Source organism: Pelodiscus sinensis, chromosome 1 (genome assembly GCF_049634645.1).
Source record: "Pelodiscus sinensis isolate JC-2024 chromosome 1, ASM4963464v1, whole genome shotgun sequence".
NCBI classification, from domain to species: domain Eukaryota; kingdom Metazoa; phylum Chordata; order Testudines; family Trionychidae; genus Pelodiscus; species Pelodiscus sinensis.
Genome location: NC_134711.1, coordinates 88,375,709 through 88,393,852, shown reverse-complemented (window position 1 = coordinate 88,393,852; position 18,144 = coordinate 88,375,709). Strand labels below are relative to the sequence as shown.

General features: G+C 46.6%; 1 protein-coding gene and 1 long non-coding RNA gene across 2 annotated transcripts in view; one reads left to right on the top strand and one right to left on the bottom strand.

Annotated features, from left to right (window-relative positions):
* Positions 1–5,903, bottom strand: part of LOC102462176 (cytochrome P450 2D14-like) — a 17,853-nt gene extending 11,950 nt beyond the window's left edge. The window contains exon 1 of the mRNA XM_006120509.4: positions 5,541–5,903. Coding sequence (XP_006120571.2) covers positions 5,541–5,753 — 213 coding nt within the window. The 5' untranslated portion in view covers positions 5,754–5,903. The remainder of the gene's footprint in view (positions 1–5,540) is intronic.
* On the top strand, positions 4,099–18,144 carry LOC112545363 (uncharacterized). Its single transcript, XR_012905783.1, has 3 exons — positions 4,099–4,668; positions 6,465–6,576; positions 18,044–18,144. It is a non-coding gene; the product is annotated as an uncharacterized LOC112545363 (long non-coding RNA).

Genomic DNA, 18,144 nt, shown 5'->3' with positions numbered 1-18,144 from the left:
ATGGAGCCTGGAATCAGCTGGGGACTCCCCCACTGATGCTGGGCTCCATGCGGCACTGCCACTTTGAAAGGCTGTGGGGAGCACGGGTCTAGCGTGGGACTGCTTGAGTCCCCCACTGGTCCCGGGCTGTCTGCAGCGCTTTCGCCTTTGAAGTGTAGCAACAGCCCTGGGGCTGTTGCTACACTTCAAAGGAGGAAGCGCCCTTACGAGTAATCAAATAGTCGATGCAAATTGCATTGACTATTTAATTAGCCAATTAATCTAAATTTAACAACCCTAGTCTGCTCTCTGACAGGGCAAGAGAATCCCAGGACTGCCAGCGGGATCTGCCAAAAAAAAAACCCCACTTTGAATAGACCGATCACTAGAACTCTGCCACTCTTATATTTAGATAACACATCTATAAGTATATGTTTGCTTGTTTGGACTGCCACAACTTTCTTATTTCTTACCTACTATACCAACCTTTAGAGCATCTATAATAGGACTGGCTACAGTAGTTGTCAGTGGTGTAAGATCTAGGGTACCAACCAGATTGGCATAAGCTTGGGACGGGTAGCAATCTGAATTTTTTTTGGTGTGATTTTTTTTTTGGTGAACATTTATCGGTAAGTCCAGTTTGTGTGGTTGGCAAGATAGACTGGAGAGGCCAAGGGGACTGTCTGTGACCCTGTGGTAAGATTGTTTTAGTGATCCAGAGGTGCTAGAACACGGGTAGGGAAAGGAGAGGGAAGGGTGCTCCCCACAGTGGCCTGGGAGGCTCTTACCACAGCCAGGTTTGGGCTTCCAGGCTGGCCAGGGAGCAAGGCCTCAGAAGGAGGAAGAGAAGGAGAGAGAGTGGGGTCACAGAGAGGGCCAGGCCTCAGGGGAACAGGAGAGGTAAGGCCACAGAGGGGTGGAGCCTCATGCCCTCCTATTCCGGCACTCCTGTCTAAGGGTACGTCTAAACTACATGGCTCCATCGACAGAGCCATGTAGATTTGTTTGTTTGGCAAAGGGAAATGAAGCCGCGATTTAAATAATCGCAGCTTCATTTAAATTTACATGGCTGCCGCGCTGAGCCGACAAACAGCTGATCAGGTAGGTAGGACCCAGTGCTTGCAGGGAGATACCTTTTAAGCAGGCTCCCCACAAGCACTGGCTCCTGGGGAGCCATCCCTTCCCCCCCTATGCTGCTGCCTCTGTATCATAAGTAGCAGCACTGCAGAGATGGGAGGCAGCTCTCCCATGTTTACAAAAAGTGCATTTCAACATGCCTCGTGAAGACAACTCATACCTGGAAAAGGGAAGGGTAAAGGTACAGACCTTTTCCTACACTCAAGGGAAACCTGAAGAGGGGGACGTCTATGGAATTGCAAGTGTTCAACGAGCACCCAGCAACTTTCAGGTTTTAAACCAAAGCAAACCAAGTAACTTCACTGAGATCCATTGTGCTTCTAAGTTCATGGCAAATCTGAGTTTTATACTTAACTAACTTGAGTTCTTTCCTGTAGCCAACAATTGTGTGATGCAGTTCAGGAGGGATAGTGCAAAGTTCTTTAAGATACCTTTGACTTTCCTGATGTGTGTCAGTCCAGGCCTGTTCCCTTGGAGTGATTTAAATTAGCCTGAAGGCCTCTCTCAATTGTGGCAGTTTTTAATGGCCATGAGACACAATTACAGTACCTGGGATTCTGCAGAACAGACACCCTAACTCATGCCCACCCAGCATTGGCTTATCCAAACTCTGCTGTGGCTAAATATGCTGTGACTGGCTACACCAGCTCTCAGGTTATTTTGCACAGTGTGTCTAATGGAAGCAAGACCGTGGGCCACTGTACTCTGGTGACCGGCATTCGAGAATAGGCTCAACATGTAACCCAGTTTTGGCTATTATTTGTGGGATTTCTTGAGGATTGTACACTTCTGAGCCAAGAATTTAGGGACAGAAAAACCACAAGGCATTGTTTTGTGTGTGCATGAAAAATACAAAACCCCACACTGCTTTGTGTTCCTGCTTTCCTCAAAGCCACATGGCCATCAGTCAGTGATTCTGATGCCCACACAACGAGGCATTGTGGGAAAGCACTGACAAACAGTGCCAGGCATTCTGGGCACTCACCTCATTACCAGAAAGATACTGATAAAGGAGGAGAAAATTCAGAGAAAAGCTACAAGAGAGATTAGGTAGTTGGATGGGCTGATTCATGAAGAAAGGTAAAACAGTCTAAATATATAGACTTGTGCCTGGTTGAATAGCTAAGGTGGTGGACTATGCTTCCTGCCTGCCAGTATTTGATAGGTGCAAATGACAGATGGAAATTGGGTTGGGTGAAGGAGTAATGGAATGAGTCTTAAATAATGGAAATTTTTCTCTGGACATCAAGAAATAAATCCTCAGTGAGAGATGTATCAGACTGGGGGATAGTTTCCTTGGGGTGACATTGAGATGAGGGCTAAGGGAGTCTGTAGCCCCCCTGATGCTTGAACCCCTGTATTTCATATTTGAGGTTTGCTTAAAGCACACGCCCTTGCCTCAGACCTAGCTCTTAACTGCAATAGAGCGTGTACTGCTCCCAGTTTTGCCTTTTGGGCAGGAATTTGTTTATAAACAGATGGAAGTAGGGTAATTAATTCAAGTAATTGTAGGGTTGTAATTGAGGTAATTGAAGGATCATTATATAATCATGAAGACATTGCCATGTACTCCACTTAAAAGATGTGAAGCAAAGGGTAGAAATAAATGGTGGTGTGCTCCAAGGGTCTGTGTTGGGACCAGTGCTGTTCATCTTATTATTCAAGGCAACAGAAATGATTGGAGGTAAGGCGCTGCTTCCATGTGAGGAGAGATTAACAAGACTGGGACTTTTCAGCTTCGAAAAGAAATTACTAAAGGGTGAAGTGATACATTAGAGATCTAGAAAATCATGAATGGTTGGTGAAATAGAATAAGGAAATGTTATTTATTCCTTCACTAACATAACACAAGAAGGTCACCCAATGAAATGTATAAGCAGCGGATTTAAAACAAATAAAAGAAATTATTTCTTCATGGTCAACCTGTGGAACCTCTTTCCCAGGGGATGGTGGAAGAGCCCAAACAATAACAGGGTTCCAATAAGAAAAAAAATAGTTCAAAGAGCATAGTTCCATCAGTGGCTCCTAGCTACTAGGGATGGTGTCGCTAATATCTGTTTGCCTAAAGCTGAGAATGGGCTACAGGGGATGGATCATTTGAGGATTGCCTCTTCTGTTCTTTTTGTTCATTCCTTCTGAAGCACCTGACATTGACCACTCTTGGAAGACAGGATGTTGGGGTAGATGGACCATTGATCTGACCCAGTGTGGCCATTCTAATGTTTTTACATAGGACACAGATGTATCTTTTCCCCCATTCCTCTCCCAAAGCTGAGATAGAGCCCAGAAGTCCTGACAGTGTCTCTCTCTTTCTCTCCGCAGAATTAATAATGTACTAAGAATATACATTACTATTTTAAGGCTAACCAGGGGCCTGTAAGTGACTTGCAACAAGATGTCAGAATATGTTACTATTAGAGCTGAGTGGCTATAATGTTTATCATCAGAGGGGTATCCATGTTACTCTGAATTTTATCATCTCTTGCCTTACTCTTGATTGGTACTCTTTTTTTATGCCTGTATATTTATACCTGCTTCTGGAATTTCCACTACATGCATCTGACGAAGTGGGTTTTTGCCCACAAAAGCTTATGCTCCAATAAATCTGTTAGTCTATAAGATGCCACAGGACTTCTTGTCGCTTTTATGTTTATTTTATTCTTTTTTATACAAGAATTTAGATACAGTGCTCCTGTTAGCTAATTGCTAAGTTATCTCCTTAAAAAGTAGAGTTTTCAATTGCCTTAATAGTCCCTGAAAAGAGGAAATGCGTGTGTGGTGGGGGAAAGAAGGATGGACAGGGTTGATTCCCCCTTTCACACACACACCCTTGATTTGCTGCTTGGCTTGTACTGAGCATGCTCAGTAACAGGCTGAAGCTTCTGTCCTCAGTCTGCTCCCCCACCCCCATCTTGGCATACAAAGGTCACACCCTGTAACAAAATCTGAAATGGCACGCCTGCCTAAGGAAAGAAATGAAAACCTCAGTGCTGTTTCTTAAAACTGGATAAAGCTCTCAGAGGCATACCACTTGAAGTTAGAGGAGTGGATAAGAATAGGCCATTTCTATCTTTAATTTCCATGACTCTGTACGTAAAAAGAGCTGGTTTTCTTTCCATTTGGTGAGAAACACAAGAAAGCGAGATGAAATTGTTCCTAAAAACGTGGAGTCAAAAGCACCAACGGGTCAATAGTGCTGCTTTGTTCCACTTTTGCAGAGAGTCTTAATCATCTGTGGTGATTTACAAGGAAGGCTGTCGTCTGTGCCTGCACCTGCCCAAGCCAGAGAAACTTTTGAATTAATGGATCTGAGCAGAGACATTTTCACATCCAGTGAATCTGTCACTAGCACTTTTCATCCCAATGGCTATTGCTGATACCTAAAGGAACCACTTCACCCGCCACTGAAGTGCAGCCATCCCTGCGATGGATTCAGCATCTGTTTAATAGGCCTAATGCTGTGCAACAGCCCTGCACACTACAATGTCTCCAACTGAACTTACAGGGAGAATGTGCATACTGTGTCTGCCTGTACTCGTGGAGCTGTGCACAGTGAGTATCCCTCTCCTCCAGCGCTGTCCCTCTGTCCCTACAGTTGCAGAGAATTCTGCTGGACTTTGGAGTGGTACATTGTACTCTGGTAATAGAGATGTAGCTGCGTTAGTCTAGTCTAGCTGAAACAAAAAACAGGACTATGTAGCACTTTAAAGACTAACAAGATGGTTTATTAGGTTAGTCTTTAAAGTGCTACATAGTCCTGTTTTTTGTTTAATTGTACTCTGGATTCTAGAGCAAGAGCAAAACTAGAGCAGCTAATCAGAGCATTAAAGCCCCTTCTCCCCCAGGGCCATCATTAAGGAATACACAGAATACGCAGCTGCCTAGAGCACCACTAAATTTGGGGCACCAGCTGCCCCAAACAGAGGTGTGCCCTAGGCAGCTGCATATGCAGGCCCCCAGGCACAGAGGCAGCAGGAGAGGCCTGGACAATAGCAGGAACCCTGGGTGTGGGCCAGCGGCAGAGCCCTGGGTGGCAGCCAGGACCTTGGGTGTGGGGCCGGTTTTGGAGTCCCAGGGGGTAGCCGGATCCTAGCGCTGGTGACAGCTGGGAACCCACGTAAAATGTGTGGGTGTTGCAGCACCTCTCTTGTTCTCATATCTATACCTTCTTGCACTGCTCCTGTCCCCTCCCCCTCCACAGCCCTGAGTACAGCTCTCACCCTGTGGAGCAGCTGTTCCTCCGCTACACACACACACGCCTCTGCCTAGGGCACTATAAACCCTAAGGACAGCCCTTGTTACTGGGCTGGAAAAGTCCTGTACTTGTGAGAGAACCCCCTTCATTTCCCCTGCATTACTGAACCTCTACCCACTGCCAGCTCCGCTCACCAGCATGTTGTACTCTCCGGCCCTCTGGCACTGACCTGGGTAAAGGAGAGGTGCGGGTTGTGGTAGTCGATCTGCAGCATCGTCCCAATGAAAGGCAGCGAGGTTGGCCCTGGTGGGTAGCGGCTCCAGCTCTTCCTGCGTTTCACAAAATCAGTTAGCAGGGCAAAAACGATGAGGGCGATGCCCAGTGCTGGGAGAATTTTCCTGCAGGATAGAACCTGGGACCAGAACTGCAGGAGCAGTTCCATGATCTGTCTCCCCTTTGCTCCTTGTGCTTTTAACTCTCAGTCCCTGCCTCTTTTTACTGCTCCAGTTCTCTCACTCTTTGCTGTTGCTGTCTCTGTCCGTAGTTTCCTCCCCTCCCCAACCTCTCTCCCGCCCTCCTTCCCTTTCTTTATTTCTCAACATCCCTCTCTCCCATCCCCCTCCCCCTCCCCTGGCTAATGTCACAGCTTGAGGTTGCTGGGCCAGAATTTCTCCTCAGCCCATTAGCCCCTCCTCTGCATAGAGCACAAACCCACGTGGTAGTGGTATTGGAGCATGGCCCAGCCTCTGTGAAAGGGGAGGGCATAGGTCCATTGCCAGCACTTATAGTATCGCACAGGAAGGAGAAAAGAATCTGTGAGAGCTATTAGGCTGGGCCATGTGCCAGGATCAGTCTCTCCTAGGGCTTGAATCACCCTTGTATTCAGAAATAGCAAACCTTCACCTTCAGTGACCAGACGTCCCCATTCTAGAGGGACAGATATTCCCTCTGGATATTTGGTACCTTTTCTTACATAGGGTCCTATTACCTCCCTTCCTCCACACCTTCCTGATTTTTCACATTTGCCATCCGGTCACCCTGTCTTCACCATTTCTCCTCCCTTGGTTGGCAACTAGAAACCAGTTTTTGCTGAGCCCTTGAGAGGTTGCTTAAAATAAGTTTAACTAAATCCGAGTCCTTCTCTTTTTTTAAGGGACAACCAGCTACAGAACGCGGAGGCTTTGTCTACGCCTATTGGCAAATCGGAGCTGCGGGGATTGATCTCCCATGATTTAGCACCATGGTGTCCAAACAGTTCTGAAACAGTAAGTGCTATAGTGGCTATTGCTATAGCAAACTAGTCACATTCAACTGGCCAAATAGCCACATGTGGCTAGCGTGTTGGACATCACGGGTTTAGTGCATCTATTAAAGACCTGCTAAATCAACCACTGATCACATGCCTGTCGATTCCAGTACTCCACCGGGTCAAGAAGAGGAAGGGAGTCAATGGGAGAGTTTCTCCTGTTGACTGCATGCAGGGGGGGATGCTGTGGTAACTTGATCTAAGGCAGGGAGAGCAATGATTTTTAATGGGAGGGCCACTCCAAGATATTGGCAAGTGGTCAAGGGCCACACTTCTACTAGCTCAGCCTCCAGAACCCTCCAGTACTGGCCCCACCCCTGGAGGCCCCAGTGCCTTCCTCGCCCCCTCACCTAGCCCTGCACTGCTGCCCGTGTTGCAGTGGTTCTGGTACCCCAGCTCCAGCCCCACCACCCAGAGCCTCCCCTCCCACTGCAGCTGTTGGAGAGGCGTGTCCTGCCCAGCCTCTCCGCCATCCAGCACTGGTCAGGAGCAGGGTCTCTTCAGGCCACGGAAGAGTGGTTCCCTGCACAGCGGGAGGGCCACACAGAACGGGATCTCCTCCCTGCCATGGAAGAGTGCTTCCCTGTGCGGTGGGAGGGCTGTGCAGCACCGCTCCACATGGCCCTCCTGCTGGGCAGAGAAGCGCTCTTCTGCAGCCAGAAGTAGACCCCGCCCCTGCCCAGTGCTGGTTGGCTCAGAGGTGGGGAAGGCACGCCTCTCCCAACAGCCATAATGAGAGCAATGTACCTCAGCTCTGGTCCGCAGAGCCGCTGGGGCCTGGCAGCCAGTGGGCAGCGGCCGGTGGTTGGGAACCGCTGGATTAGGTGACTGGGGTGCAGAAGAGGGTATGGGGTCTGAGTTTGGGTGGAGGAAGTGGCTGTGATCTGGGGCAGAGGCTTGGGGTGTAGGGTCAGGATGGTGGTATGGGCGCAGGAGAGGATTCTGGCTTGGGAGAGGGGTTCTAGGAGGGGGTGCAGGGTCTGGAAGGGAGTTGTGACCTTGGAGAATGGGGCAAAGGGGTACAGAGGGGTTGGGTTGTAGCCTGGGGGTGGATAGTTGCGGGGAAAAGGGGATGGGAATGGGGTGGCAGAGCCAGGCTCTGGCTGGGAGGCATTTACTTAGGCACCTCCCAGCCAGCAGCCCTGCAGGAACTAGAGGCAGGCTGTCTGTTGACGTCTCCGTTGGCAGGTTGCTTCATGTGGATGAAGGGGAGGAAGGGAGGCCTCACATACTGCCCCTGCTCCCCAGTAAAATTTCTCAGCTGCCATTGGCCAAAAATTGGCCAATGGGAGCAGAGAGATTTTCCTGGGAGACGGAGGCAGTGGCAAAGCCTCCCTTCTCTGTCCCCAGCCTTTCAGAGTGGAGAGGAGCCAGTTGTTCAAAGCATAAGCTGCTCTTTGCCTAAGGTCCCGGGGAGGTGGCCACAGGCCGGATGTGGTGGCTTGGTGGGCCAGATCCAGCCCGCTAGCAGCCTCTTGCCCACTCCTGATCTAAGGTATGCCGACTCCAGTTACACTACTCATAACTGGCGTTACATACCTTAGTTCGACATTGCCTCCTCGTGCAGTCCTAGCCAAGTGGTCCAAGGTATTCCAAAAGAACTAGGGACATTGCATACCACCTTTCTGGCTGCCTAGTCTGTGCCCACCTTACAGCGGGCTGGTTTCCACCTGTGAGTACTCAGTCAAGCCTCTTCAAGGGTCTCAGTCAAGCTGAGTGCCCCTCAGATAGGGGCTGAAACACTAGCCATGTCTGAAACCCTTACCCAAAATATTATGAAGTCAGGTCCTGCTTTCCCTAAATTCAGAAGGAAAATGATTCATTTGCAGAGGCAGAAAAATTATCCACCAGCCTTTGGCCAGAAGGTGAAATCCACTTCCTGCTCACTTCACTGTCTGAGCATCTTCTGTGTGGAGAGAAGAGCCCCTTACACCTTCTTTAAAAACATATTAGCTCTAGGGGTGGTTATTTGCTATGCTATAGCAGGCAACACTTCTGTTAACACAGCAGTAGGGTGTGACGCAGGCACCTCCTGCTGCCAATTAGCAGAGGACTTAGGGCTGCATAGAGTGGGACAGGAATCCCCCTGGATCAGATAAGATGTATAGTAATTCACTAACAGGTGGTATGTGAGGTCTCTATCAGCAACCAGTAACAGTCTGGTGGGTGTAATCACTTCAGGATACATGGATGATATTTAAGGAGTTATGTATCTATACTGAAAAACTATGTTCTTAAACTCTGTAAGTTAAGGCTTGTCACCAAAAGGTGAGAAACATGCTCCTGTCAGGCTGGAGGGAATAGACGTCTCTTTCTCTTCAGCTGGTCACATGTAAGGTGTCTGTGTTACACTGGAACCATAGCTGCAGAGAGAGCCAAATGCTAATCCAGAAATTGTGAAGTCTACAAGAAAGGAGTACACGGAAAACCCAGCCATGGGTAGTGAGTAGCATCCCGTTTACACATAGGGACAATAGACTGCAGGGTATAACTGAGGGTGAGAGAAACACCCTACACATCTTTCCACAGAGGAGACAAGCTGACAGCCCGGCTAGTCTCATGAATGGCAGATTGCAGCAGTCTATAACAAGACTCTCAATTGAGTCTAAATTAGCCACATTATACCATGAAGGCTGCGTCTAGACTGGCAAGTTTTTCCACAAAAGCATCTGCTTTTGCGGAAAAACTTGCCAGCTGTCTACACTGGCCGCTTGAATTTCCGTAAGAACACTGATCTCATGTAAGATTGTCAGTGTTCTTGTGGAAATACTATGCTGCTCCCGTTTGGGCAAAAAACCTCTTGCACGAATTCTTTTGCGCAAGAGGGCCAGTGTAGACAACGCGGTATTGTTTTGCGCAAAAAAGCCCCAATTGCGAAAATGGCGATCGGGGCTTTCTTGCGCAAAACTGCGTCTAGATTGGCATGGACGCTTTTCCGCAAAAAGTGCTTTTGCGGAAAAGCATCCATGCCAATCTAGATGCTCTTTTCCGCAAATGCTTTTAACGGAAAAACTTTTCCATTAAAAACATTTGCGGAAAATCATGCCAGTCTAGACGTAGCCAAAGAGAATAAGGGACAAATGCTATTTAGGACCTTAAACAGGACTGACACCACAATACATACAGTCCACTGGGCTTTGGAACCCATATCCTCCGCCTAGCGGATGCCATTATTTGAGGGTGTCCCCCATCACTGGGGTATGCCATATACAGTTCTGCTGCCCTGGATTTACATGACAAGGATAACAACCCTGTATTACTCCTGCCCTAATAATAGGACGACTGGGCACCCAACTCCAGCCAATAGTGATCATTTGGGCAAGCATTCCCATCATGCTGAGCACCTTGGCAAGGTGCCCATGCACATGAGATTATCTCCTGAAGTCCTCTTCCACAGCTCACCACTAGATGACAGGGGAGAGCACATTCCGCCTCTGCTTATATAAGTGAAGGAATTTTGTTTCTCTGGGATATAAAAACATCCACAGCATTTGCAATAAATGTAATTTAGAAGGAACCTATGGGTTTTTTAGGTAATATGGCTGTAGCAGCGAACACAAGCCTTTTGGGAAAAGTCATAGTCACAGTTAGGGAGATAATGGAGACTGTTCTTATAACACCACTTGTATGTGTACTTGGCACTGTTGCCACACTGACATTTTACTAAATGTCAATTTCCCTGTAAGCTGAGCACTTGGGCGGCTGCCCAAACTGGCAGCAGAGTGCTCACATGAGTTCTTACTAGTGGTGCATATCTGCACGTACTTCCATGCACATAACATTTATTCCATGCATGGATGGAAAAAATTAGAGGGAACATCGCTAAATGCATATGAGCTCTCTCTACTTTGTAACCCAGGCCAGAAATGCAATGCAAGCTGCATGATGATATGCCACTGGGGCTACAGCAGTCCAGGACTGGGGCTTTTTATACAAACAAAAAACAAGCTGCATTACTTACCCTGATGACTGTGAAGCTCATAATAAAGCCAGTCCCAGCAACACAGATCTCAGTCCAATTTGAAAAGAAATGGCGAACCATGAGGGATCAGTGTGAAAAGCCTCCTACTGCACAGTTTTATATCCTTTCGATGTTATCGCCTGGCTAGAGAGCCACCTCCTTAGATTCTTTTAGAAATAAAACATTTTGAGAGAATAAAATTACAGCAAACGTATGTGCATTGCTGGAAGCATCAAGAAACAACAACACTACACAAGTGTGTGTGAGAGACTGTGTATAGTACATGTGTGAGAGCAACATGGAGCACCCATTTAGGGATATTGCCCTTTTTACTAGAACAGCACTCACCAGTTTGAAGCCTGTTTGTTTAGACACAGCAGCAACGGCTGGCAAACTCCAGCCTATGTCCTGCACCTAAGCCCTGATGTGTCTCCCCACACACATGCTGGAGATCAGGTGCTGGGGCAGAGGGAACAGAGAAGGGAATACCCTGACATCAGACTCCTCTGAACATTCTGCGTAGCCAGAAGGAGGCTCTGGGGAGCAACTGGCCAGGGGCTCCAAGGCAGAGGGTAGGAGCATGTGACGTGCGTGCACACAATAGACTGCTGGGAGGCCGCACAACTTAGAGGGAACATAGATCCTGTGAACCTTTTTGAATGTTCTTTGATGTGTATCCCCAGATACAGTTTTTCTCCCATTCAGCTTGTGCTCAGGGATGCTGACGCAGTTCGGTCTTCCTCACCACTCTCACCATTTGGAAATGAGCCTCCATTATCTCTTGCTTCATCTTGCTCAACTTATAGTGGAGACCCCAACAGGCAAAGCAACATTCTTTTATCTAGATCACCACACTGATTGATCAGCTTTCCCCACCGCAGATTTTAAGACTTTATTACAGCACACATACGTAACTCTCTAGACACACCCTCAACACAAAGCTATCCATGACCCACGTCTCACCAGTTTTAGATCTTACACTGTTTGGCTAAATATTTAAACATCAGTAAGTTGAGTGCACCCTTTGCCAGTTAGCACAAAGGAGGTCTGCAGGAGGGTCAGTCATTGGCACAATTTCCAGGTCCAATTCTTGGCAATGCATGCACCATCTCAGCAGTTTGGAATTGGCAGCTTAGGGCCTATGTATCCCAATTAATGGGGAGTGGCCAGTGAAAACCCTGAACTCTCGGTTAGAGTTTGTCTGATTGTTTGATTGCCTTCCCAACAGCATAACATCCTGTTCCTAGGACCGACTAATTCTGTTCCACAGGGGTCAGTTCTTTGCTCAATAAAGCAAGAAGTTGATTTTCTATTCTCCCCTGATTGCACTGCTACTGCACCTGAACCAACAGGTGGCACATCAGCCCACAGCTCAAATGGGTTATCAAAACCAAGCCTGGCCAGAACAGGCTTTTCTGACAATTTTCATTTGCTCTGTCAAAACTCTGAGGATAAGCCTTTCCCACAGAATCGTGTTTAGTTTTGTCTTCTTGCCCCAGCCGGTGATAGCAGACACAGGGTCACTGGACCCCCGGCTCACGTTGGCAGTAACAGCTAAAGACTGGAGCTCAGTTTCAATCTGGCATATAAGCCAGTTAACATTGGCTTCGACTTGCAATGGGCTAGGAAAGCTTTGCCTGCTCTCAACCCAGTGTCCTAAATTAGGAACGTTGGCTTCTCCGATTTTATACTAACTATACCACCTGCCTTTCTGAGTTTGGGCAATGCACTTCACAAGTGTTCCTCTGCTCTGACCAAGAACTGCTCAACTTCGCTATGGGATTAATGACATAAGCTTGTTCAAAGTCATGGACTGTGAGTATCGTAGCAGAGAAAGGCTCTGCCTGACGTGTTCCTTCCCCTTCTCATGAGCTCACTGGTCAAGCAATCATCACGGGGAAGCTCACTGAGGCTACCCTGGTGGGAGTGCTGACCCACTTGCCAGGCCTCAGCACTCTGCCCCATTTCCTACATCAAACTCTAGAACCCTGATGTGACAGAAGATATTATGTAAGCAGAGTCTCAGTGGAGTAAAGTGCAAACCCTGGGTAAACAGCATCAGTGGAGAAAAGTAAACAGAGAGCTTTGAAACACTCATTTTTAATAATTGGAAATGCTCTTGGAAACATGTTGAATACATTGGAGGCCCTTATTCCTACTTATGAACACTTGCCCATGTGACGAGTCTCATTGGCCCTATATAGCTGACTGAAAGAAAGGTAGAATCATTATTCCCAAAGGTTGACTGTTTTTGTATAGGGCCTAGTATATTCAAGGGGGATTAAATAGTATCTAGTGTATTGAAAGACTAGTGTATTCAAGGGGGCTTCTGTATTTTTGCTGCCGTTTCAGAGGAAATATGACAAAATGAGAAAAAAGAAGAGTCTGCTCTGTCCTCATTTCTAAAAAACAAAAGATGCATCAGGATGCATTTCATTCCTGTGTCGATTCACAGCATATAAGGCTATTAGCAACCATTTTGATCATCTACTCTGACCTCCCATATACCATAGGACTCCCCAGGATTAATTTCTGTTCGAACAAGATTTCTGTTCCAGGCAATCCAGGAAGTTTTTGGAGAATGTTGGGGATAACTTCTTGACACAGGTGCTGAAGGATCCGACCAGGGGCCGTGCGCAGCTTGACCTTCTGCTCACAAACAGGGAGGAACTAATAGGGGAAGTGGAGGTGGGTGACAACCTGGAAAGCAGTGATCATGAGATGATAGATTTCAGGATCCTGACCAAAGGAAGAAAAGAGAGTAGTAAAATACACACCTTGGACTTCAAAAAAGCAGATTTTGACTCCCTCCGAGATCTGATGGGCAGAATCCCCTGGGATGTTAACATGAAGGGGAAAGGAGTCCAGGACAGCTGGCAGTATTTTAAAGAAGCCTTATTGAAGGCACAGAAAGAAACCATCCCGACGCGTAGCAAGAGAGGCAAACATGGTAGGAGACCGGACTGGCTTATAGGGGAAATCCTTGGTGAACTTAAGCACAAAAAGGAAGCTTACAAAGAGTGGAAACTTGGACAAATGACCAGGGAGGATTTTAAAGGTATAGCTCGAGAATGCCAGGGGGTTATCAGGAAGGTGAAAGCGCAAATGGAATTGCAACTGGCTAAGGATGTGAAGGATAACAAGAAAGGTTTCTACAGGCATGTTAACAAGAAGGTGGTGATCAGAGAGGGTGTGCGGCCCCTAATGGATGAAGGAGGTAACCTAGTGACAGATGATGTGGGGAAAGCTGAAGTACTCAATGCTTTCTTTGCCTCTGTATTCACGGACAAGGTCGGCTCCTGGACTTCTGCACCAAGTGACGCAAGATGGGATGAAGATGGACAGCCCGTGGTGGGTAAAGAACAGGTTAGGAACTATTTAGAAAAGCTAAACGTACATAAATCCATGGGTCCGGACTTAGTGCATCCGAGGGTACTGAGGGAGTTGGCAAATGTCATTGTGGAGCCTTTGGCTATTATCTTTGAAAAGTCATGGAGATTGGGAGAAATCCCGGATGACTGGAAAAAGGCAAATGTAGTGCCCATCTTCAAAAAAGGGAAGAAGGATGATCCAGGGAACTATAGGCCGGTCAGTCTTACCTCGGTTCCTGGAAAAATCATAGAAGGGATCCTTAAGGAATCCATATTGAGGCACTTGGATGAGAGGAAAGTGATTAGGAATAGTCAGCATGGATTCACAAAGGGCAAGTCGTGCCTGACCAATCTGATTAGCTTCTATGATGAGGTAACTGGCTCGGTGGACATGGGGAAGTCAGTGGATGTTATATACCTTGACTTTAGCAAGGCTTTTGATACGGTCTCCCACAATATTCTTGCCAGCAAGTTAAGGGATTGTGGATTGGATAAATGGATGGTAAGATGGATAGGAAGATGGCTAGAAGGCCGGGCCCAGTGGGTAGTGATCAATGGCTCGATGTCAGGATGGCGGTCGGTTTCTAGCAGTGCCCCAAGGTTCGGTTGTAGGACCGGTTTTGTTCAATATCTTTATTAATGATCTGGATGAGGGGATGGATTGCACCCTCAGCAAGTTTGCGGATGACACTAAGCTGGGGGGAGAGGTAGATACGCTTAAGGGCAGAGATAGGGTACAGAATGACTTAGACAAATTGGAGGATTGTGCCACAAGAAATCTGATGAGGTTCAACAAGGACAAGTGTAGAGTCCTGCACTTGGGACGGAAGAATCCCAAGCATAGTTACAAGCTGGGGACCAACCGGTTAAGTAGTAGTTCTGCAGAAAAGGACCTGGGGGTTACAGTGGATGAGAAGCTAGATATGAGTCAACAGTGTGCCCTTGTAGCCAAGAAGGCTAATGGCATATTAGGTTGCATTAAGAGGAGCATGGGGGCTGTGCGGGCATTCAGCACCTGAGTGTAAACTAAAGGCTTTACAATTTTCTGACCCAATGCTTTTAAAGCTTCTTTTTTGTTACAAAGTAACTCAGATATGGAGCCTGAAAGCCACATCATGCATAACATATATAAACCTCTTCCCAAAATATATATCCAATTTCCCTAGTCCTGTATGGGCTAACTGCATTCTGCCTCTCAGTTTGCTGGTATTTGTAATGTCCCAGCACATCAGAGGCCTACAGCAGCTTAGTTTATACTTATTTATGATTTGGTCCAGAGCTTGTGGATATCAAAGGAAATCTTTCCATCTGCCTTCAGCGTGTCTGGAATTAGGCCCTTATGTCCTACCTGCACTTCATAATCTGAGTTCATTCAGCACCTTCTTAAGTGAGAAATTTTTCATCTAGTGCCTTAAATCACACTGTAGAGGGTACAGCACCATCTTGTGTGCACCAGTGGTATTGCAGAAATATCTCACATTGGTGAAAGGCTTGCAAGGCCCAGCCTGTGTGGCCTGTATGATCCTTAGGTTATGTTACTTCCAATTGAAGCTTAATTATACTGAGGGCTTCTGGAAATGTGACGCCTGAGCCTACAGTTTGCTACCGGGTCAATATTGTACATATGGGTACCACTGATCCTCCTTTCTCCCTTCCCCAAAGCAATGCACTGCAGCACTCGCAAAGCCCCAGTCTGCAGGGGGAGAGGAATCTGTAACTACAGACACCCTAAAAGAAAACCAACTGGCCTTTCATTTTTGAGAAATCCAGTGCTTCTGTTTTGTGGAAAGGGAGCAGCAGCGGGATGGAAATTCTAGCTATGCTACAGTGTATGAAAAATGGGTCAGGGATTTAGCTGGGGAAAATCGCCCAAAGGAGCCATGTAATTAAGTGAACTACAGAACAGATCGATAAACTATGCGCATATTGTTAGGCGCATTCAGCAAAATGCATCTAGGGCAATAGGAAGGAAATGATTTATTCATTCATATTTCATTAATATTATATCTTCGCTATTTAGAGTGAATGAAAAGGTGCCACACTGGGAGCCTTTGTGTCTTCAGCCCTATATTTATCCCCATAATAAGTACAGCCCAGGTGGTAACAATGCAACCCTTCCTTAGATCTCCCCCTCTTCTCCTTCCCTCCCTCCCCCATCATTGCCACAACTAGCTTTAGACTTGAGAAGGGAGTTTAGTCCTCAGGGCTTGATTAATCCCATCTCTCCAGCACTCAGAATGCCCAAAATGGGGCAATTAATCCCAGGTTGTGATGAGGATGCCTATAGACCAGGGTTGAGATGGATCCACTCATTGTGTAAAGCCTGTTGATTAGCTGTCACATAGTGATAACTTAAGCAGTTGAACCATCCCCCAGGAGGGTAACAGCTGTGAAACCCAATCACCTTGCCCTCAACCATTAACTTAATGTGTAGTCTCAGAGGGATGGCCGCGTTTGTCTGCGTCTGCATCTGTGTCTGCAAAAGCGACAAGGAGTCCTGTGGCACCTTATAGACTAACAGATTTATTGGAGCATAAGCTTTCGTGGGCAAAGACCCACTTTGTCAGATACATGTAGTGGAAATTCCAGAGGCAGTATAAATATACAGGCATAAGAAAAGAGTTCCAATCAAGAGTAAGGCAAGAGACAAGGAGGTCAATTCAGTCAGGGAGGATGAGGCCCACTTCTAGCAGCTGATGTGGAGATGCATCTGACGAAGCGGGTCTTTGCCCACGAAAGCTTATGCTCCAATAAATCTGTTAGTCTATACGGTGCCACAGGACTCCTCGTCAAATTTAACACTGTTTCAAATCATTCAAAACTACCATGCATGCAGTCTTGATCTCCCTTTTCCCATTACAGATCTGTACCTATAGGGCTTGTACCAGATGGCTACAACTTTGTATACACCCATGGTTGCCTTCTGCATAGCATAACGGAACATACACACTCCACAACCTCACACAGCATCTTCAGTTTTATTTTGAAATCCTTAATATGCAAGTCCCCATACTGCGGAGTATCACTGTCTTACTTGTTGCCTGATTTGCTCATTTCCTTATCCAAGCAGCTGACTTTAAAGCGTTGGATTTTCTTCTCTGGACAGGTATTCATGTTCCCTAAGTCTTTGCTGAAGCTCATCTTTGTTAAGCAAGTTCTAAGCTGACCAAAGCCTTTTGGAGTTTTTCTGTTTCTTTTAACAGAATTTTGGATTATGGCAATCAAGCTGCTGTTCACCTCTTCAGTCTGGGCTGGCAAAAACAAACTGTACATTTCATACGTAGGTTCCAAAATCCCTCAAAGACTTTGTAGTTTCTGATTCAACGTAGTTTTTATTTCCAAATGTCTGGATTTGATCTCTTCCGTCAGGACATCTCAATCCTTCCTGAGACATCTCCAGAGAATTTTAATTCTTCCTGGCCTGTTCTTAGAGCTTCTGGGATAGCTTTGATTTCTGTAAGCACCTCACTTTTTCCATCTGTATTGAAAAGGAACACCAGCTCATTTTCTCTTCTTAGAAATTTAACCCTGCCGTTGATACCAATATCGACCTTTGGCCAACCGATGGCAGAATTTGGGGTTTTGTAGCAGTTTCTGACATTGGAAAGAAATCCATGTCTCAAAAGTCAGGTCAATTATAATTTTTTATTTACATAATGTACACAGTTCCTGTTACTCTGAAATCAACGACCCATCTGCATACAGGCAATGCTGGAATCCTCAGCTCAGTTGCCTTGGGCAGCCACCAGGATCAGCTGCTTCCGATGCTTTTCTCAGGGTTTCCAACCATCCTCCCAACTGCCATGAAGCCTTCCTCTCCTGGCTGCCCTTGAGCCCCACATTCAGCAGCCAGAAAAGCAGCACGAGTGTCACCCTCAAGAAGATTAATCAGACTCCAGTCTGCTGACCTACTCTTGCTCAAAAAATTCATCAAAGTTATACTAGAAGCCCTGTACTCAGTGTTTTGGGATGTGCAGAACAGGACAATGTCAGAGAATGTCAATTTCACTTGATTTTAAAGAAATAATTTACTCAGTTGTACTACGTGGAAAATTATTTTGTTCTGATTACCCAGTAAGTTCATTTTTTTTCAGCACTGGTTATAGATGTCAAACAATACGTAGAATAATAGGAGCTTGACTTCAGTGCCTACTACTGGATATGGGGTAAGTAGAAGACTTGTCTAATGCCCCTT